Source organism: Trichosurus vulpecula, chromosome 3 (genome assembly GCF_011100635.1).
Source record: "Trichosurus vulpecula isolate mTriVul1 chromosome 3, mTriVul1.pri, whole genome shotgun sequence".
NCBI lineage: Eukaryota > Metazoa > Chordata > Mammalia > Diprotodontia > Phalangeridae > Trichosurus > Trichosurus vulpecula.
Window position 1 is genome coordinate 50,426,782 of NC_050575.1, and position 22,897 is coordinate 50,449,678.

The following is a 22,897-nucleotide window of genomic DNA, read 5'->3' on the forward strand; positions in this document are numbered from 1 at the left end:
ATAGCACTATTATGTCCTCCCAGCCTTAACAGCCAAACAGTCTTTCATGAATCCAAGTTAAATAAAATCAGTGAGCAGATCTGTGGTCAGAAAACTAGTCGTGAAGGCTTCCTCAGGGTGGTTTTAATGAGGATTATGAACTTTAAGCATCCACAATGTTATTTAACTTCATTTTTCTCTGTGCAGTGATAGAAGGTGGTAAGGGGCAGTTATATGGACATAATAAGATTAAATGCAGGAACAAAAACTGATGATCAGTTTCATTGAAGTTATTCCAACACCTTCCAAAATAGGATTTAGAACTGGGAGAGGAGAAGCCCAGTAGCTAAATGACTTGTCCCCAGGTCTTCTGATATCAGATCTGAGCAGCAATTTCTCACAAACCAGAAGTGTCAGTCACATATGGGCCAACCAGATTAAACATGCCAGAGGTCTTTGTAGGGGAGGATTGATTAAGAAGTTCATTACTCTTCACCATGTTCCATTTGAAAACATCGAATTTAATAGAAAATATCCCATTGTAAACAAGTCCATTTATCCATCAGCTTAAAACAGAATTCTACTAATCACATAAAAGCTAAGATTGAAATACAAGTAGAAAAACAGTATTCAAAAGTTATGTCAGAGGCACCTGAATCACACTCACGACTTTGCCCCCCAAAATGGAGCCAACAGCAGCTTGTCATAGGCACATAAAAAATCACATAGTAAGAAGGCTACAGAGTGACTGGAATGAGCAACAGTGGAAGTTCCCATTGTCTAGAAGAGGAGGGACAACAGCATGAAATGCCCTGCCTTCAGCAAAATATGACTGACTAGTCATCCCTAACAGAGAAAGGTCCTAGAGGCTAGGGACAATATATCTGATCTAGCTTAGTGCCTAGTATGTCACCCATAGTGGCTGATGATAAATGTTTATTCAGTGAGTATTACATGATGGCAAAGTGCCTAGGCATTTTAAACGGATGGGCAAACTTAATAGATTTTCCAACATGTATAGCTTTGAACTCACAGATCTCGAGAGTGAAACATTGTATTAAACCCAGACCCTAAGGGGTCTACTGTGAAAGAGACAGAAGACAAGGAGAAAAAAGAAAAGGAGATATTCCTCCCCACTCCGACCTATACTTGTCACTAATCGTGTTCAGGTCCAAAGTGTCCACTTTCCCCAGGTCTACTCTTCCATATGTTACCAGAGACCTCTTCTAAACAAACTGCATTCACACTTTTTGTGTCTCCCTGTGCCTTGGGGGCACTTTAAAAAATGTTCTCGTTGGGCAGTTCCATGTCCAATTTCCCTTATTTAGCAAGTAGAACACGCCAATAGAAAACAAGAAATAACACATTTCAGAGAAAATCAAATTACAGCACAGAACACCAATTTCTGTAAGCTTCAGCCCTATACTAATCAGCTATAGCTGAGTACAAAATACCCACCTACACACTCATTTTCATCTAAGGCATATAAATATTTAATCAATGAAACTTTCTTCCCTAAAGACCTGTTCCCTCAAAGTCTGTATATCTCTTTGGGGGACTGGACAGCTGGCTCTGAGGGTGTTATTTTCTTGGAAGACTGGGTTTTCTTTCTTTCACACTGTGCAGTGGTTCCACTAGCTTGTTATGAGCAGCCATCAACCCTACCAAAAGAAGAAAAACAAAAATCGTCATTAGCTCAGGTTGAGGTACACCACAGAAGAGTTTTCAGAGGCCATCCCCAGAGACTGTAACTTTTTTTCCAATGTCTTCTAGATCAGGACTCTGTCTAGTAAGGCTTCAATGCAACAGTTATATCCCATAAATTTTCTCATTTATAATTTATCAAATTCTATAAAGTCATTTTAAACACACTAAGGTGTTAAACATACCAGGTATGTTAATGAAGCCTTTTCAGCTTAACTCAATCACAAAATCTCAGCATTAGAAGAGCCATCAGATCAAATCCATATCTGAACAGAAATCTCCATCTATCTTGAAGACTTCTCTGCTCAGAGGTGTTCAGAAGAAATGGACAACTTAAATGGAATGATCAACTCCCTCATTCTGGCTTTAGTCTCTTTATACAGGTTGGTTGTTTCTCTGGTTATTAAGCTTGCAATCTGCTGTTATCACCTATTTTGAAGGCCTAGCCTTCAAAAAACCCAGGATTAGATACCATGATGAGAGGGTCTGTGTAGGAGTCTGGTGACGGTGTATATAAATCTGGATTTTCCCATAATCATTTTGCTTAAAGTGAAGTCACAGTATCCTTGTGTCACATGAAAAGTCCCAGGGCACTTAGTCTAAACAATGCCTCACCTTTGGTAATTATCTAACACCGTGAGGCACTCAATTAGAAGGTAGTCTTTTATTATTCATAATATATCTACTCTCTTAAACAATTGGCTCCCACACCCTTGTAGAAGTTGAACCTTCTTGAGGAACAAGTCCTGCCAATAACATGGAGAGGAGTGAAGAAGGAAGCCAATTTTTATAAGAAGGTTGTGATTGTGGCTTATTTATGTCACCCAGGGATTGAAGAGCCAAAGTAGGAAAATGAAATTCACTCCTCCCCCTCTTTATTTCCATATCAACTCTCACCTTTGAAATACTTAACAGTTTTCACTTTAAGCTCCAGTGTGGCATCTTCATCACACACGAATATTGTATGGGGGTGCTGCTGGAAGGCAGACACAGTCCACATGTGACTTATCCCCTCCTCAATGGCCTTGTGTAGTGCAAATGCCTTGTGGGCACCAGTAATTAAGATCATGACCTAGAGATTGGAAAACAAGCACAGCATTAAGAGAGTTCACTAGACAGGGAAGGAATCAAGGCCCCCCACCCCCCCAAGAACTTGCCGTGGGGCAGCTAGGTGGCACAGTGAGTAGAGCACCAGCCCTGGAGTCAGGAGTGCCTGAGTTCAAATTCAGCCTCAGACACTTGACACACTTACTAGCTGTGTGAGTCACTTAACCCCAAATGCCCTGCTTTCTCCCCTTGAAAAAAAACCAAAAAACTTCCTGTGGCCCTGTCACTAAAACCATTTCTCTTGGGCCTATTTGCTCAGATACAAAAATCTTTCCTCACTTGAAGTCTGGCTTGGGAATGGTGGAAAATCAATTGTAGAGAAGATTCCTATAGGTACAGATTGTACTAGAAGGAGGTACAGGTTCCTTGTACATTTAGCAGCCATGTGGTTCTGTGAACTTGGAGTAAGGAAGTCCTTGGTTCAAATCCCACCTTTGGCACTGTGTGACCCATTTGTAAGTGGCTTAAGTTCTCTGCTTTAGTTTCTTCATCTGTAAAATGGGATTAATGATACCTTTAATACCTTACATGGTAACGAGGGCTCAAATGAGTCAATGTATATAAAGTGCTTTGCAAACTTAAAAGTGCTATAAAACTCAACTATTACTATAAAACATCTTTGTGAAGAGACAAGTGGGCAGTTCCGAGCCATAAACATCTCTTCAATCGGTTCTGACACTGAAGTTTGCTTCCAACATCCCCTAGGCCTCCATTTTCAAAGCTGTGAAACGGGTACTCTTACTTTTTACCTACCTGGAAAAAGCTAGAAAGGGGTTCCAGGGAGTAACTGTAAAATCCAAAAGGTCATTACCTAACCTCGTCACTAGGAGGGAAATAGATGCTTTAGTTAATGTCTACCCATAAAACCCAATTAGCCAACTGGATTTTTTTTTTTTGAAGGGGAGAAGGCAGGGCAAATGGGGTTAAGTGATTTGCCTTTCTAGCTAAAAAAATTCTGACTCTGAATCTAAGTTCAGAGCCCCTAAAACTTTGGGTTTCTCTCCACAAGCTTTCATCTTGATTTATTCCTACATATGGCTCTACATAGAGGTTATTATGCCTGTCTTAAAATAAGAAAACCAAGATAGCAGTAGCTTTTTTTTTTTTTTTGCAATGCTAGGTGGAAGAAAGGCCTTTAAGGCACCAATATTTTACAGACTTCAGGGGAGGTTTAAAATACAGTGCCAAAACCATAAGTAGAAGGAACAAATGAACCCATCCAAAGTTTAAAAACAGAATGGAGAGGGAGAGAAGGGGAGAGTTCTCCACCTTGCAAAAGGATGAGACAATTCCTTTACATTTGCATTTAAGATGAGCAACTCAACTGGAAAATCAAAACGTTTAAAGCCACTTCCTGTTGAAGATCTATCAGGAATTAGAATAAAGCATCTCTGAAATTTTAAAGTCAGTCATTGCAAATACTGGATTTTATTGACAAGAATTTCATCTTGAGACAAACTGACCGTACCTATTTGGAAGGTTAACTGCATCCAATTAGCCCTGCCCACATTTACCACTCCAATCACTGGACAATGGGACGCAGGTGTCTGCTGGAAGGAAACAAAACTTCCCCCAATACAGACCTGAAATGCAGTAAAAAGGGGGGAAAAGGTGTCATGGGCCCTGGGCATGTTCTGTCTCACATGCCAACATTAAATCCCTAGTCATGTAATTACACACCTTTGACTCAAGAGACAGAAACAGCAAAACATTACTTAAACAGTGGCAGTGTCCCATGAGATATACCTTGTACTATTCTGGATCAGGAAGGAGAAGGAATCACTCCTCTCTTAAGAGAAGCCCTGCCATATGGACAAGGGTCCCAGAAGAAATGTCTAGGAGACCCAGGGCCCTTTTGGTATCATCTCACCTCTCTGGCATCCATGACTGTACCCACACCCACAGTCAGAGCCATCGTGGGGACTTTCGAAAGATCTCCATCAAAGAACCGAGAATTGGCCAGGATGGTATTCATGGCCAGAGTCTTCACTCGGGTCCTAGATGTCAGACTTGAACCAGGCTCATTGAAGGCAATGTGCCCATCAGGGCCAATACCTGCACAGGAAATAGGTAGTACCAGGAAGACTTGATGTGATGTCAATACTCCCTTATCAATAGGTGACATTTCTCTGAACCATCAAGATCACAGACACCATGATACATTGCCCATAGAGCCACCAAAAGAACATGGTACAATGGAAAACAAGTCCAAGTTCTGCTAACTAGCTGTATTATGGGTGACCTTGGGAAAGTTATACTTTCTCTCTGTTTCAGTTTCTTTATTAAAGTGGAAAGGCCACCTTCTGTAGCCACCTCACAGGCTTAGTTCGAAGATAAAGATAATATAGATTAAGCACTTTTGAAAAAGTTAAAATCATGATACACCATATGTGACCCTACAATTTATTACTGAACACAGTATATCCTGATTACGTAACTGACAGCCTAGCACAGCAAACTTTCAGACATTATTATGATAAATTATTTTGATAATTTTTAAGCACACCAGAACTGCCACACTAATTATCAGGAGTCTGGTGGGGATGGAGGGTCCAAAAACTGGGACGTCCTTCCCAACATCATCACCTTCAAACTTCTCCTGATTCGCCAAATAAACTAATACTTTCTGTTCTTATGGTACATAGCTGGGAATAAACTTGTGGAATTTACATAAATTTAGAGCTGCATGAGACTTTATTGTAGGTAATCTAATCCAAACTCCTCATTTTATAGATATAGAAACTGAAGCCCAGAGGTCAAGTGACTTGCCCAATGTTTATGGATGAGGTGACTTGCCCAATATCATACGGCAGTTTCCATGCCATATGACCTCCCACCATAATGCACTATTCACTGTTTCTAGTAGGAAGCAGGACAACAAAAGGATAGGTAAATTTTAATGTCAGAGGGGTGGAGTGGGAGAAGAAGACATGAGTTAAGAGTCCAGTCCAGGAAATGGGAAGCTAAGTAGCCTTTTTTCTAATGAAACTGTAGGACAGGAACTATGCTTTCACTTCCTCTTGAATACTTACTAACAGAACAGCCATCAAGTTTGACCTCACCTCCAACAAAAAGCTCAATCCCTCCAGATTCCTTGATCTTCTTTTCAAAAGCATCACATTCTGCCTGCAGATCAGCTGCATTCCCATCCAGGATATAGGTGTTTTTAGGCAAAATGTCAATGTGCTTGAAGAAGTTGTTCCACATGAAGGAGTGGTAGCTCTCAGGGTGGTTACGTGGGAGGCCTAAGGAACCACAGAACCACTGTTACTTTCCTGTTCTTCCCCAAAAGCGGTTGACAGGATACCTCATAGAACCAAGTCAATCAAACAAGAGGTACTTATTAAGTCCTTACTTGTGGGTTAGGTACTGGAGCTACCCTTAAGAAGCCTATATTCTACCAGGAGAAACACCACACACGTACAAAATAAATACAAGGTAAATGTAGGACAGGGAAGGCAGTAGCACCTGGGAACTGGAAGGAATCTCATCTGACTCAACTTATAGCTGATAAAGAATCCCTTCTACAGCTTCCCTAACAAGTGGTTATCCAGCCTGTGCTGGAAGACCTCCAGGGAAGAGAAACCCAGCACCTCTTGGGGCAACCCATTCCATTTTTGGAAAGCTCTTCATTGTTACAAATGTTCCTCGCTGAGCCAAAATCTGCCTCTCTGCAGCTTCCACCCATTGCTTCTAGTTCTGCCCTCTGGGGCCAAGAGGATGAAATTTAATCCCCTTTTACATTGCAATTTTCAGATATCTGAAGACAGGTATATCATGTGCCTCCCCAAGTCTTCCCCAAGACTAAACCAAATTCCTTCAACCCATCCCCATGTGGTATGATTCGTGTCTTTTCACCCTCCTGCTGTTTGCCTTCAAGTTTATCAATTTCCATTGATCCATCAACAAGCATTTTATAAGTGCCTACTATGTGCCAGGCATTGCTAGACAGAATACAGTTTACAAAGGAGGGTCCTTGTCCTCAGGGGGACTTACATTCTATGTGTTGACAGATAAGCAAACAAGATAAATACAAAATAAACACACACACACACACACACACACTCTCACACTATTGGGGGTGGGGAGGGGTGGAAGCCTAGGGAAGAATATTAACAATAAGAAAATCAGGAAAGGTTCCTTGAAGTGGAATTTGAGATGAGCCTTGAAGGGAGGAAGATTCCAAAAGGAAGAAGGAATGCATCAGCTATGGGGACTTGCAGGCTAAGCAAAGGTATAGAATGTCATCTATGTGAACAGGCAGAGGCTGAAAATTAAGGAGAGACATGACCTAGTCATCCCAATGGTAGGCATAGCCCCAGGGAGGCAAAGTGATTAAAAAAAAAAAGCTCCATAAACACCAATATTTCTGGCAGTCCCTTTTTTTGGGGGGGGGGGAGGCAGAGCATAATAGCAAAAACCTGGAAACAAAATCTATTATGCCCATCAACTGGAGGTACACCAATGGAAGGGACTATTATTGCGCTGTGTAAGAAATGACAAGCTTGATGGGTAACAGGAAAGCATGGAAAGGCTTACATGAACTAATGCAAAGTGAAAGTGAAGTAAGCAGAGCCAAGAAAACAATATACATAAAGAGCTACAATGTAAATAAGAACAACCGCTACAAAACAACTGAAACTAAATGTTTTGAAACTATAAAAGAACAAGCTTGGCCAAAACTCCTCTTCCTACTCCTTTGCTGAGGATGAGATCTGTATTTGTGGAACACTGCATTATAACATGTTTTTTTTTAACGTACTAATAAGTTTTGCTGGATTCTTTTTTTCTCTTTTTAAATTATTTTATATAAGGGGTAATTCTGGAGAGGGGTATAGGAAACAGAAAAATATAGGTAATGTGAAAAACAAAAGATGTCACAAATCTATTTCAAGAAAATTAGGGAGAGAGAAGGAATAATAAAAGGGGCAAGCTCCCGAAGGGGATGGAATGCCAGGTTGGTAGAGTGCTGGATGCTGAATAGGACAGTGGTGTGAGGGATTCAAGGGGAAAGACCATGCAAAGTTGACCAGTTAACTAAAGGATCAAGATTTTAAAGAGAATAAAGTCAAGCCTAGGAAAAGGGCTGAAATGACTAGAAGTTGTAAAGAGGAAAGAAAATATGTTTAGGGAAGGGGTAAGGTACAGGGTTGGAAAGACAAGAGGTTATGGTCAGATAAAGGAATTTCAAAGTTTGGGATTGTGGAGGTAGAACACTTGTGGGTGATGAAGAGTGATGTGTATAGATGAAGTAGAATAAAGGTAAAGATCATGGGAGGTTGATAAATGGGGAGGAAGCAAGGCATTCCTAAAATGTGGGATCCCAGAATTAAACACTATACTCCAGAAGTGATGGGGAAAGTATGCTCAATTTTTTTGAAAAAGATCTGGGAGTTTTAGTGGTCTGCTAGCTCAATGGCAGCCAGATCAGCTAATGAAATCTTAGGCTATATTAAGATAAGCATAATGTCCAAGATTAGGGAGGTGATAGTCCCCCTATTCTCCACCCCAGTCAGACCACATCCACTCTTGACACCAGAGGTTCTTAGCCTTTTTTTGTGTCATGAACCCCTTGGAAGTTTGATGAAGCTCATGGACTCTTTTTCAGAATAATGTTTTTAAATGCCTATGATAACTATATAGGATTACAAAGCAAACCAATTATATTGAAATACAATTTTCATAATGTTTTTTAATATCAAGTTCATGGACCCCAAGTTAAAGATCCCTGCTGTACATACTTCTGGGGGATAAATGCCTGAAGCAGAGAGTTTTAGGCACCACTCCTATTTACCAGACACCCTATGGCCAACCTGGAAAAGTTAACCGAACATAAGAGAAAGCTATCCCCCAGCCACAGGAGATAGGTCATATAGTAGCATCCCACCTGCAAATTCCATGCAATCTGTCTGTGTCTGTCTCTCTCTCCATACCCCCCCACCCCTGGCTCTGTCTCCCAACTCTGTCTGTCTTCCTCTCTCCCAAGTTTTCCTATATCTCCTTCCCTCCTCCCCATCTTCCCCACAGGGCTTGGGGGGGGGGGCAGGGAGAGGGAGGGACATGAAGGAAAACAAAAGGTAACCACTACCTTCTGGTATCTTTAAAAATGCTTTTGAATTCTTCCACAAGAGGCTTGCTAGAAAAATTGCAAGTTAAATTGGGAATATTCTGAATGTAAAGCTAAATCTTTGCCCCTCCTATGTGTACCCTCCCTCACTTGACCTGTGCACCCTACAATTCACTACCTTTATTAGCTAAAGATAGCAATCAGGCTTCCAAGAGGAGATTTCTTTGGTCAGCAAAGTAAAAATACAACAACAAATATACAAAGAACCAAAGAAATTTCAAATTAAATCCATCAAAAACAAAGGGAGTTGGTAGAGTATTTTACATGGCAGAGTGAACAAAATAGGTCCCAGCCTTTTCCCAGCCTCCTGTTTAATATCCCCAGCAGACTGGACAAAGTGTTAGAGGAGAAGGAGAGAATAAGAAAAGGGATGGTGTCTAAATACAGACACCAGGAGACACATCCTGCCATGAATTTCTCTACAATTGTTCTTTCTAGAGACGGAGAGCACAAAGTTCAGGGGCCAACGCTGTGCTGTAAGCTATTTAGCAAGCCCAGGCCTTGAGCCCCCATTATCTCCCCTGGCCTGCTAATCAATTCACATGACTGAAAGGCCCTGCTCCTCCTGGGAGCCCCAAGTCAGAGTCAGAAAGGTCAGATAACATCTTCCCCCTGTAGGCCCTTAAAAAAGCACTCACCCACGTACTCGTCCATGTTAAATGTCTTCACGTAAGTGAAGGAGAGGTCCCCATTCTTATGATACTCAATCAGTTTCTTGTAGCACTGAAGAGGAGTGCTCCCTAGAAGAAAGGAAAGCCAGTGAAAGTCCCTTATACAGGTCTACGGGTTTGTCAGCATTGCCCAGAAGCCAAAACTGACTTGAAGAGAGCTTTTCTTAGGATCAGGCCTATCTATCCCAGGTCAGATCATAAGCTCTATTCTCTTTCCAACTAACTACCTCTATCTTTCCAGAAATTCTGATTGGGGGGAAGTCTCACCCCCTTTGTCTTCACTACTAGGCAATCTCTAATTGAAGTTGGAATCCAGCCAACTCTAGACCACCCTGAACACTTCTTTCTCTAACTCCTTTTGAGATTATCTCATACCCATTTATTGTGGGATTGTGTATCACAATTTAACACATTCTTATATGGCATACCCCACCACAGAAATCTCTTTCCCTCACTAGACTATAAGCCCTCTGTAGGTAGATACTGTCTTGTTTCTCTTGGCCAGCCATGTACCAGGCATAAAGAGGGATTGCTTTGCATAGTTTTTTGGGCTCCAGGGAGCCCCAGTGAGACTCAGACCATCCCACTGCCCTTGTTCCTTAACAGAGTCACTGCCCAAACTCTCTAGCCCTTGGCCATCAGCTCTAATGACTCTGAGGCTTCTGAGAGAGAAGCCAATGCTCATCACTCCAGAAGACTGCCCAACACTGACACATATTCTTCATGTACTTCATGAAAAAAATAATTGAGTCTATGACCAGTCACGTCCTACACTACAGAAGACATCTGATGACCTCCATTTGATGATAGGTTGATAGTGGCTTGAACACGGCTATAATTGTGTTTCTCCATGGTTAGAACACCAAGCTCTCGGAAAGCCAAGATCAAAGATTGGCTGCCCTTGTGGACAAGGAAAGCTTCTGTCCCACAAATGCAAGGGAAACCAGGTAAGAGTAGAAATTGCTCAATATAAAATCCATCCTCATTGTAAGAAAAATAATTCAGGGCACAAGCCAAATGTTTGATAAGTCAGTAATTTTACAGAACCCTCTCTGGATAAATGATTACAGTTCACATTTATGTAGCACTTTGAGGTTTGCCAAGCACTCTGCCCACCTTGTCTCACCCTCACAACAAACCTTGAGATAGGTACAATTATTATCTCCTTTTTTCTTTTGTGAAAACTAAGGCTCGGAGGAGGTAAAGTGACTTACCCAGAGTCACTCAACTAGTACATATCTAAAGTAGGATTAGAACCTAGATCTTCCTTGATTCTGAGTCTAGCACCCAATCTATACTACACTAAGACTAATACAACATTATTAGTTTCTTGACTAGTCTGAGCAGGTCATGTTTGCTTTTCTGTTTAGCAGGATCCCAGACAAAGCAGTAAACAACTGCTCCCCATTTGCAAAGAAAACAGGGCAGGAGGGAATGGGCTAAAAATGGAGAAGAATTCTAGTTCAGAAGGAAGAATTAATTAAAAGTTATGAGATTCTGCAGCTACAAAAACTTGGTCCTGCACCAGCCCACTCTGAATTCCAATAAGTAAACTACTCTGTTGTCCTGGTAATGGTGGTGTCTTGCTCAAAGTATCTCCATTCATCTCACAGCTACGCCAACCTGGTCCCTGCTGATCTGGCGCATCTGTGGCCTACTGGGGAATGGCTCCCCGCCTCCCTTTCTGTTTATGTCGGGTGAATCCAACTGAATTGCCACTTCAAGGACCTGTCCTGTTTCCCTGTATGTCTTCAGAAAGTGACTGCCAAAAGTAAAATGCTTAGTTTTTGCATTTTTAGATAAAGAGCTTAGTGCTTATATAAATTCCAAGTTTCCATCCTCCATGACCCCAAAAGGGCACAGCAAAGTGGTGGTCTAGGGAGCCCCAATAGATGGTTTTATGACTTCGTCAGTAACTTTAGCATCTCAGCTATTTTAGTCTAGATCAATAATTTGGGCAAAAGTTGGTGAGGAATAAAGGAGCACCACATGGCTAGGAAAAGAGAAGGATATGTCTTGAATATGGACTCTTATATTCCTAAGGGAAGTGAACACGTTTCTTACAACTTTTTAGTTATAAGTTTAGTTTAGTGCTGTAAGCTCAATCAAAAGTTAGTCCTTAATTAATTTACTTATTTAGTTTTCAACATTCATTTCCACAAGATTTTGAGTTCGAAATTTTCTCCCCATCTCTCCCCTACCCTCCACCCCAAGATGGCACGCATTCTGATTACCCCTTCCTCCAATCTGCCCAGCTTTCTATCACACCCCTCCCTCATCCCCTTTACTTTCTTGTAGGGCAAGATAGATTTCTATATCCCATTGCCTGTATATATCTTATTTCCCAGTTGCATATAAAAACAATTCAAAAGTTACTTCTAACCCCAGAAAGAGATACCAAACCAAAGAGCAACAAGTGTAGAGTTGTTTTTCTGGAATGGTTTAAAGGGTGTCATGTTTGGAGGCAGAGATGGATTGATGAGCTCTGGAAGTTTCTTGCAGTCCCTCCCCATAACCATTAGTTCTTTGAGAACCCCTGCAGGGTAAGAAATGCTACACAAGGAACCCCAAACCCTTCTGCTGACTGAACAAAGCTGCCTGGACTTCTCACTTCCAGATACCTCATCCTCCCCACTTCTACCACCCTGCCACTCCCCTCAAAAGGGCCCTGTAACCTACCTGTCGGAAGCCCCAGGGTGAAATACCTTTCAGGGCCTGGTTGAAACTGGATGATTCGGTTTCTGATGTACTTGGCAGCCCATTCACTGGCCTGAAGGAAATCATCTAGGATGATAAGTTTCATTGTGTCCTGTATGGGGATTTACAAGGAAAAAGAGACAGCTGAAGAAAATGCTCATCCTTAGAACGGCCATCAAGGAAGCCCCAGGGAGTTCTGAGCTGTTAATATATAATCTACTACAGCCCTCTCATCCTGCTGCCAGGAGAGTTTCCATCACCCCACCCCACCCCACCCCAAATGCTCATCCACACATCTAAGAGGCCCATCCTTCCACCCAGTGTTGGAGACAAAGGACCCTGGAGACAACTGGCTGAAGGTGGGACATCCTAGAAAATAATAACGGCTGGCACGTAAATAGCATTCCCATGTCTCATTTCATTTGATCTATAGACCAGAGAAAATCAGAGCCTTTGAATGAATGAGGCAACATATGCTTACAAGGGAGACAGATTTGGGTTGAACAGGAAGAACTTTCCAACAATTAAGAGTCATCCTACAATGAAACAAGCCATCCCTGGTAAGTAAGCGAGCTCCCAGACAAGAGGTATCTAAGCAGAGGCTAGATCAGTCAATTAACCAACAAGAATGATTAGGCACTTAGCATGTGCCAGGCACCATGCTCAGATGTTGGGTGTATAAAGACAAAAGTGGAATGGCCCCTGCCTTAAGGACCTTATCTGCAGATGACCACTTGCCCCGTTTGTTAGGGAAGATACACCTGCATCTGGAACCTTTTACAAGTTCCAAGATTCTGTAACTCTCAAATGTCCCTGTCTAGGAAAAAAGGATCATTTCACAGTTCCCGTAGGATGCAGTATACTAACATCCTCCACTCCAGAGTCTAAATCCAGCACCCCATTCTAACTTGCTGGTGATTTCCAAGGGAACTGAACTGGCAGTGCCAAATTCAAATTCTCGAGTAGGGGATAGTGTGGAATTTTAGCGCAATTTGGAGTACTTTAAAATCCTGGCTCTGCTCTTTACAGATAGCTTGGACGTGAGCAGCAGATAGACGGATGGGCCTAGAGTGAGGAAGATTCCTCTTGCTGAGTTCAAATGTAGCCTCAGACTCTTCCTAGTTGTGTGACCCTGGGCAAGTCACTTAACCTTGTCTGCCTCAGTTTCCTCATCTATAAAATGAGCTGAAAAGAAAATAGCAAACTGCTCTAGTATTTCTGGCAAGAAAACCCCAGATGGGCTGACGAACGACAGAAACTGCTCTCTGCAATCTTTGGGACCTCCTGTGAATGCTCTCTCTGGGCCTCAGGTCCCTCCCCTGTTAAATGAGAGGACAGAATGAGATGAGCACCTCCTAACAGCTCAAATCTTGGATTATGTGACTCCAGGTCCAAAGGGTTATAACATCTGTCCTCCGTATGAATCGCATAAATTGGTTAGGCTAAACAAATGGAGAATGTCATTACAATGGGCAAAGCCTTTTTTCTGCATCAGCTCCCACGCTTAGCACAGTGTGTTGTTCAGTCTAGCCCGACTCTCTGTGACCCCAATTTGGTGTTTCCTCGGCAAAGATACTGGAGCGATTTGCTATTTCCTCCTGCTCATTTTATAGATGAGGAAACTGAGGCAAACAGGCTTAAGTGCCCTGCCTAGCATCACTCGGTTAGTTAAGTGTCTGAGGCTAGATTTGAACTCAGGTCTTCCTGACTCCAGGCCCAGCAGGCACAAGCTAGGTGCTTAATAAATGCTTGTACACTTGACGCTGAAGGCGCACAAAAAGGAGAAGAGGGCTGCTTTCTTCTCGGATCCCCATCGCCTGTCCAGTTTCTCTTTCACCAGGGGGCCGGAAAGCTGAAGCCGAGCACCCAGGCCTTCTTGGGTCTCAGTTTCCCGAGTCCCCGGGGCTGGGGGGCCCGGGTCAGCTCCGGGGGAGTTCCCGTCCCCGGGGGGCTGAGGGAGGGCAGGAGGTGCCCCAGCTTACTCCAGCCGGCAGCTTCGCACCGCTCCCGTGCCGAGGCTGGGGCTGCACGCCCACCAGCAGCGCCCGGGACTCGAGGCCGTGCGCACTCTTGGCCCGGCTGCGCACGCCGTCACCTCCCCGGCACCCAGCACCCCGCACGCCACACTTACTCGTCCCCAGCTCCCGAGCTCCTGCAACAGCGGAGACTGTGCGTGTGCAACTCCTCCTTTCAGGCTAAAGTCATATGACTGTCGGGTCACGTTGCAATGGATGCTGACTCAGCATCCTCCCACCCGACCCTGGTCCCCTACTCCGGCCCCGACCACGCCCAAGCTCCTTATTTTAGCCTAAGGAGCGGGCACCCGATTCAGACTTTGCCTCTTAAAAGCCCAGGGGCAGAGTCTAGAATTGGAACTGCCTCCTTCGGGATTCTGGGGTTTGCCAGAGAGATCCTCCAGGCCAGAAGGATTTTTAACCTTTTGGACCCCTGCTTGGTGCAACCTACCTTTTCTGAATGCACAATATAAAGCACGTAAGGAAAGGAAACCGATTATATTGACATAATTGACTTTAAAAAAAATAAATGGACCCTAAGTGCAGAACTGCAGTAAGTCGGAGCCCTTCATTCACGATTGAGAAACCTTGAGAGGGCAGTTGTCCCTAACTTGCTCAAGATCTTGTAAATCCAAATGCAATCTTTATATTATGTCAGGCTGCCCCCTCTGTCACATACCTCACCCCACCCACCATTTTTTCCCTGCTCCAGGAGTTGTAGTGGCTGCTCCCTCCTTCATGCCCTAGTAACTTAAATTTTCTTAATGCTATAGAATCTACCAGATGGTTTCCTCACACTCCCAGTTGTAGGTTGGGTTGACCTAGGGCAAGTTACCTAGCCTCTCTGACACAAAATTTCCTTCCCCGTAAAATAAGGATGGACTAGAATCTAGTTCTAGAAATTAGTCACTAGTTAATATCTGAGGACACTTCCAACTCTAAATGAGGCACCTAAGTGGCACTGTGGGTAAGATCTGCACGGGAAGTCAAGAACACCGGAGTTCCAATCCTACATCAGATATTTCACAGTAGTGTTTGTGAAAGAAAAGGGAAACAAACAGTTACTAACGTGTGACACAATACCCATTAGGTGCAAGGCATATTTGGAGGCAGCCAGGTGGCTCAGTCCACAGAACACTGAGCCTGGAGGCAAGAAGACTTGAGTTCACATTTGGCCTGGAATCCTTATAAGCTGTGTTGTGTGACGCTGAGCAAGTCACTTAACTTCTCTTTGCCTTAATCCACTGGAAAAGGAAATGGCAAACCACACCAGCGTTATTGCCAAGAAAACCTCATGGACAGTGTGGTCCACGGGGTCACAAAGAGCTGGACAAAATCTAACAACAAATGTGCCAGGCACTGTCTCACTTGATTTATTTACACCTTTTGTTTTTATATAACCTTCATTTCTCAATGTATCCTTGCTCTGTCCCCTTCCCAGAGAGCCATCCCTTGTAACAAAAGATTTAAAAAGGGCAGGAGTAAGGTGAGGGGAGAGAAGCAGTCCAGAAAAACTAAGGAACACATCAACCCAGGCTGACAGTTCCACACACTCTCCTTGGAGCCATGCTTGGTCAGGACAGTGCCCACGGACTGTCAAGCTGTGTTACATTCTATTTTATAGAAGAGGAAATGGGGCCCAGGGAGTGCCAAGATTATGCTAAGTGCAGGATATGACCAGACAAGGCATAAGTAAAACAGATCCATCCAAAGTCTGCACTAAGCCCACCAACTGTAGTGAAGGATGAAAGGTGGTGAGAAGGCAGTACATCCGTGCTTGTGCCTGTACTTTACTATGGTACCATGCCCAGAGGTATGGACATAGTTGTTGGTTTTGTTTTTGTAGGGAGGTGGCAGGGAAACAGAAGATAATAAGAGATCAACAGGTTTGTAGATCCTTTAGAACACTTGTTTCTGAGGCCTTAACTGATCTCCTAGCAGCTGGTGCCCTCCCACCTAAACACTACTTTATATTCACTTTGTGCAGGGCAGGCTAGGTGGTGAAGTGGTTGGAATACTGGGCCTGGAGTCAGGAAGACTTGAGTTCGAATATGACCTCAGAAACTTCCTAGCTGTGTGACCCTGGGCAAGTATGTTGCTTATCCTTGTTTGCCTCAGTTTCCTCATCTGTAAAGTGAGCTAGGAAAGGAAATGGTGAACCACTCTCCTTTTGGGATTTTCTTGGTAAAGATACTGATCTTTGCCAAGAAAATCCCAAATGGGGTTACAAAGAGTAGGACACAACTTAACAACAACAAAAGTAAGTGTTGTCTCCTCTGGTAGTAGAATGTAACCTCATGGAGGGGAGGGACCCATTTTCTTTTTGTCTTTGTATCCCTGGAACATAAACTGTCTGACCCAGTGCACAGTGCTTAATAAATTCATATTTGATTGGTTGTTCTACACAGCAGTGTACGAGGGTTTTGACTACTCTTTCACAGAATTAAAGTAGATAAGAAAGTCCCCTCCACACAAAAAATACTGATTTTTTTTAAAGCACTGAGGTGCCTTCCCAGTGACCCAACCCTTCCTTTTAACAAAGAAGTGTATTTAAATAAAAGGCAATAATACAAATGGACCTGTCTGCTGATTCTGTGTGTGTGTGTGTGTGTGTGTGTGTGTGTGTGTGTGTGTGTGTGTGTATGACTCATTCTGCACCTCTCATTTGGTTCTGATGTCTTTATTCAAAAATTGTTTTTCCAAAAACCTTCCTGAAAGGACTTGGAGATCCCCAAGGACCTGTTTGGCCTAAGGAATAGGCAGGGTTAGGATTCCCTGAAGGATCAGAAGGGTTCCCACGGACAGAATTAGTCCTTGATTTATCTTCCTTGGTGAGTTTATTCCCTTTTTTTTAAACTACCGGTCCTACAGGTGCTTCCACGGACTTTTTGTCTGTCTCTCCTCCCTTGCTAGCCTATCAGGGATATCTTGTTTTTCAGATAAGGAGAAAGAATGTAAACTCCTAGCTGCTCAAGGGCTTTTGTCTTTGCCTAGCAGACGGTACCATGGGTACAAAGTACTGTGAGTACCCTTTGGATTTTGTGTCTGAGGACCTGGACCAGGGGACAAGTAACCTTACAGAGTTTTCTGTCATCAGTATGCCCCATTTCTCCCCTCAGGGAAATGCAGCCAACCTGAAACCATTTCAGACTGATCAGGAGGGTTCCCTGTATTCCATGATCAAAGCCTAACAAAGTCCTAGTTCAGTTAAATAGATCTTTCTTAAATACCTGAACTGGGAATAAAACACAGTGCTATCTTTAATGAGCTCTCTCATTCTTTGTAATTCCAAAAAGTTAGAAAGGAGACCAACATCCAGGGAGTGGTCTGCTTTGATCTAGAAAACTGGATTATTGTTTGAATCTCTACTTCACTCAGATCACAGCTACCAGCCAGAAGATGGCCTCATGTGCTGATAACTATAAATGCTTCCCATTCCAGGGGAGCTATAACAGTGCCCAGCTTTCCTGTTAAGCCATCCAGCGGCTCTGGGTCCCCAGAACTATGTCCAGCACATCTAAAAATCCACTGTTTATGACATCCAAAAGAGAAATAGTCTTAGAGGTAGGGAATCTTTAAAATTTAACCTTGGAGCTCTTTCACTAACAAGAAGCTCAAATCGGTTTCTGGGCAGAATGAATGGATTGAGAGGATTTAATTGGTGAGGTAGGGGAGGGCACAGCTGTAATTTGCTGAGGTGTTTCATCACTTCTGCTGAGGTGCTAGACAGCTCTGTGACATGCACCACCACTTAGGCACACTTGGGAGCGATCCTCTCATTTGACTCTTCTAAATCGCTAAGCAGAGACTGTCACCTGCAGAGAGTAGTGGATTGTGCAGGAAGCACAATCAAATTTTCTCCATCCCCATAGTCCTAAGCTTGTTTCAGACCAGTCCTTGGAGGAGTAAAATGTTATCACCATAACCAAAAAAGAAGTCAGACTTCCTAAAGGACATAATAAAGGCTTGGGAGTGTGTGCAGAGTGAAGGCAGACAGCTTCTAAATAACCCCTTGTGGAATTAAGAGAAATGCTGAGAGTTCTCAGAATTTCCTGAGTCCTCTCCATTTGGCACTAAGACTGCTGAGCAAATACACAGTGCTCTGTTTAGCATTCAGAGCTCTTCATAATCTAGGCTCCCCCCTCCCCACCCCTTGCAATCTTCTTACACCTTACTCTCCTCTGTATCCTGGCCTGTTCCATGAACAAGACGCTCCATCTCTCCAGTTGAGGCATTTTCTTTGGATGTCCCCCGTGCTTGGAATGTTGTCTTCCTACTCTGCTCTGACTGCTGAACTCCCTGGCTTCCTTTACGTCCCAAATAAAATTCCACCTTTACAGGAAGCCTTCTTCAATCCCCTCTTCATTCTAGTGCCTTCCCTCTCTTATTTCTTATTTATCCTCTGTCACAGTGTATATATTCGTTTGCATTTTGTCTCCCCCATTAGACTGTAAGCTTCTTGAAGACAAAGACTGTCTTTTGCCTGCTTTTGTAGCCCCAGTCCTTGAGCTCAGTGCCTGGCACATAGTAAGTGCTTAATAAATGTTTATTGATTGACTGATGGAAAGCCCAGCAGAAAAAAGCACATTGACTCTGGAGTCAAAGAGACTGGGTTCAAATTTACCTTTTATACTTACTACCTGTGTCATCTTGGACAAGTCACAACCCCTCTGGGGCTCAGTTTTCTTCCCTGTATAATGTGGAGGTTGGACTAGATGACCTCTAACCCCTCCCAGTGCTAAATCTATGATTCCATGAAGGGCAGGGCAGTAACCCTTCTATGAAGCACAACTTTGCATATACTTGGTTACACTGTGGGTCACTATCAGAGAAGATGGTGATGATGAAGATACATATGTGTGTACTATACACACACGAGGGCGCGCACACGCACACACACACAAGGTGGGGGAGACAGAGAGAGAGAGACAGAGAAAGACAGAGAGATAGAGACAAAGAAAAAATTAAAATGCTTACTTTGTGCCACTTACTGTGGTAAGCACTAGTGATGCAAATAAAAGCAAACAAGAGTCTCTCCACTCAAAAAATATACATTCTAAATGAGGAAAAACAAAGGAAAGCTGGAAAGGGCAGGGCAGGAGGAGGAATTGTAAAGATACCAAGGAGGTAGAGAAGTCCACTGAGTGAGAATAAGCATAGATGGGGTGCCTCACGAAATGGTGGTCCAGGCTAGGGCCTCAACCGATTAGGACTCAACACGGGGAGGCATCTCCAAGGTAGAAAGGCTGCTGGAGAGGACATAGAGAGCAATGTCTGTTCTGTCCTAATTAGACAGCGTTGTGAATGACATTGCTCTCAGTCTAACACAGAAAGGCTCTAAAAGTCCTGTGATGCAGGTTGTAACAGGAAGCATTGGAACAAGAAAAGACTTTTTGAAAGTAAATATAGAGGGGCAGCTAGGTGGCATAGTGGATAGAGTAGCAGCTCTGGAGGCTTAGGATCTGTTTGTCTCAGTTCCTCATCTGTAAAATGAGCTACAAGTTGTGGTATATGATTGCGATGGAATACTACTGTGGCATAAGAAATGAAGAGCTCAATGAGTTTAGAAAAAGATAAAAAGATTTACAGAAATAATGAAGAGCAAAATGAACAGAATCGAGTATATAATAACAGCAATATTGTTTTAAGAACAACTTTGAATGAGTAAGTTACTTTGTCTATTATAAATACCCAAATTAGTACGAAGAAAAATGCTGTCTGCATCTACAGAAAGAATTAATAAATAGAATTATGTATAGAATAATTTTACATATATACACCTATTTGTGTCTAATGGTAGCCATCTCTAAGTGGGGGCAGAAGAAAAAAATGGAGATTATAATAATAGTCCATACCTCCAGGTGCTGTTGTGAGGATAAACTGAAACAACACTGGGGAACAACTTATAAATGCTAGCTATTATGATGACAATAGAGTTGCCTGGAGCAACTGAGAGGTTAAGTTGCCTGGGGCAACCAAGTTAAGTGATTTGTCCAGGAGGTTACAGATCCAGCATATCTCAGGAACAGGACTAGAATCCAGGTTTTCCTGACCCTGAGGACAGTTATCCCACAATGCCTCTCACATTGATGTGGAGGATGGTTTGGAGAGAAGGAAGGCTGGAAGCTGTAAGACCAATCAATCAACAAGCATTTATTAAGGATCTACTGTGAACCAAGATGATGCCTCAATAGTTCAGAGGAGAGGGTGGTGAGGGTTTGAACTAGGGTAGTGGCAATGTGAATACAGAGAGGGGGACAGATGGAAGAGATGCAGAGAGAGGATGAGTAAGAGTCAGCAACCAATTAGATGTACCAGGGTACGGGAAATGGGAGAGTCAAAGATGACTCAGACTGAGAGCCTAGGTAACTCCCCTAGGAGAAGGAAGGTGGAGTTTTCAATAGACATAAGAGAGTCTGGACAAGGGGTGGTTTTGGGGGAGACGTTGAGTTCTATTCGGGGCATATTGATGCTGATGGGTCATCAAAGTGGAGATAGCAGTCTGTTGGCAAGAAAACACTAGGGTTTAGAAAGGAATATTTGCGAATTTGAGAATCATTTGAATTGTTATGATCATTGAACCAATGGGAGCAGATGAGATCACCAAAGAGCTAGTATATGAGCAAGGGTTTTTAACCATTTTTGTGGCAGTCTGGTAAAACCTATATAGGGACCCCTTCTCGGAATCATGTTTTTAAATACATAAAATACATAGGATTACCAAGGAAACAAAATATATTGAACTACAGACATCCAACTATTTTAAAAACAAGCTCAAGAATCCCAGGTTAAGACCCCTTTTGGAAGAAGAGGGCCCAGAACAGAGCCTTAAGGAACACCCATGAAGGATCAGTGCAAATCAGATAGTAATCCAGCATTAATCTTATATGCAATAATGCACATGTATGTGCACGAACACAAATGTATCATGTGTACTTATGTGTGCATGTGTCATATGTGCATGTTACATATACATAGAAAAGTATAAATGTATATATACATATATACACATATGTGTGTATATATGCTTATATAAATACACATGCATACATATACATACATGCACATATATACATATGCACACACACATACACACATATATATAAGTGTCTTAACTAGAAGAGCCTTGGGCCTTCTCACCCACCCAGTCGCCATGCAGTCATACTATATATATAGTATATCTTAACTGGCCCTTGAACTTATTTTATTTTTTAAAATTTATTTTATTTTATTTTTATTTATCTTTTGAGAACTATTTTAATATAATTGACTTTTCTTTGTGATCTTATGTATTTTCTTTTATGAATTTAAAAATATTATTCTGAAAAAGGTTTCACATAGACTTCGCCAAAGTGCTAAAGGAGTCCATGACACATTTGTATGTATAGTTTCATTTAATTCATACCTGCATTTATGTATGTATGTATTTAATCCATCAACAAACATTTTTGCACATTTGTGGCTTGCTATGTGCCCGGCACTGTGCTAAAAGCTGGGGATACAGAGAAAGGCACAAGCACTACCTAGGCCCTTGGACTTCTATTCTACTGAGGAAACAACATGCAAACAAGTCTGTACATAGAGATATATGCAGTGTCAGTGAAAGATAATCTCTGAAATATGTTTGTATGTTTGACCACACAGGGTGTCTATGAGGAAAGTGCTTCACAATCTTCAGAGTGCTCTATGATTATGAGTTATTATTATTGTGATTAATAATAATTATAATAGCTAACATTTATATAGCACTTACTAGGTGCCTAGGCATTGTGCTAAGCACCTTTCCAATTATTATTTCATTTGATACTCCACAACAAACCTGAGGTATTATTATCCCTATTTTGCAGTTGAAGAAATTGAGGCAAACAGAGGTTAAGTGACTTGCCCAGGGTCACAAAGCTAGTAACTATCTGAGGCTGGATTTGAACTCAAATTTAGCTGATTCCAGGCCCAGGTCTTTATCCACTGCTCCTTAAATTTAAGAAAGGTAGTCATGTAGAAGAACTAGATGGGCCCTGTTTGATTTCAGAAGGCCAAACCAGGAGCAGTAATGGGGGGAAGTTGAAAAGAGGATAATTTAGGCTCTATATCAGGAAAAGTGGACCAAAAATGGAATGGGATATCTAGACAGTTGCACAGCATGGATGACAAATATTGGGCCTGTTTAGTGGGGACTCCTTTTGTGTATGAGTTGGACTAGATGGATGCTTAGATGCATTCCAACTCTCAAATTCTGTGAATGTATGGAGAAAAAAAAATCACATTTTTTTCTAAATATATAAAAAAAAGACTTTTGGCCTACCTGTGCCCCTGTTCCTATTAAATATTTTATTCAGTTTTTGCATGATGACCTGAATCTCCCCTCAGGAAAGAATAGAGTCCTTAGGGCAGGGGTGGGGAACATGTAGCCTTGAGGCCTCATGTTGCCCTCTAGGTCCTCAAGTATGGCCCTTCGACTGAATCCAAGCTTCACAAAACAAATCTTCTTAATAAAAGGATTTGTTCTGTAAAACTTGGACTCAATCAAAAGGCTGAACCCAAAGACCTAGAAGGCTACATATGGCCCCAAGCTGCAGCTTCCCCACGCCTGCCTTAGG

At 42.5% G+C, this 22,897-nt stretch overlaps 1 protein-coding gene across 1 annotated transcript; it reads right to left on the reverse strand.

The window, feature by feature from the left end:
* Window positions 1–479: 479 nt before the first annotated feature.
* GNPDA1 (glucosamine-6-phosphate deaminase 1) lies at window positions 480–14,493 on the reverse strand. Its single transcript, XM_036752539.1, has 7 exons — window positions 14,417–14,493; window positions 12,268–12,397; window positions 9,556–9,657; window positions 5,853–6,035; window positions 4,661–4,845; window positions 2,581–2,755; window positions 480–1,640 (listed from the first exon to the last, which is right to left on the reverse strand). Exons 2-7 carry the CDS (start codon window positions 12,389–12,391, stop codon window positions 1,561–1,563), a joined length of 849 nt encoding a protein of 282 aa, XP_036608434.1. The 5' UTR covers window positions 12,392–12,397; window positions 14,417–14,493; the 3' UTR covers window positions 480–1,560.
* Between the last annotated feature and the right edge of the window lie 8,404 nt (window positions 14,494–22,897).

Excerpts from the sequence above, each read along its gene's own strand:
- GNPDA1 (XM_036752539.1), bottom strand. The coding sequence starts at position 12,391 with ATGAAACTTATCATCCTAGATGATTTCCTTCAGGCCAGTGAATGGGCT. Across the intron at positions 6,036-9,555 it reads TAACATGGACGAGTACGTGG|GCCTCCCACGTAACCACCCT; the intron begins GTGAGTGCTTTT and ends GTGGTTCCTTAG. Across the intron at positions 4,846-5,852 it reads GATTGAGCTTTTTGTTGGAG|GTATTGGCCCTGATGGGCAC; the intron begins GTGAGGTCAAAC and ends TTTCCTGTGCAG.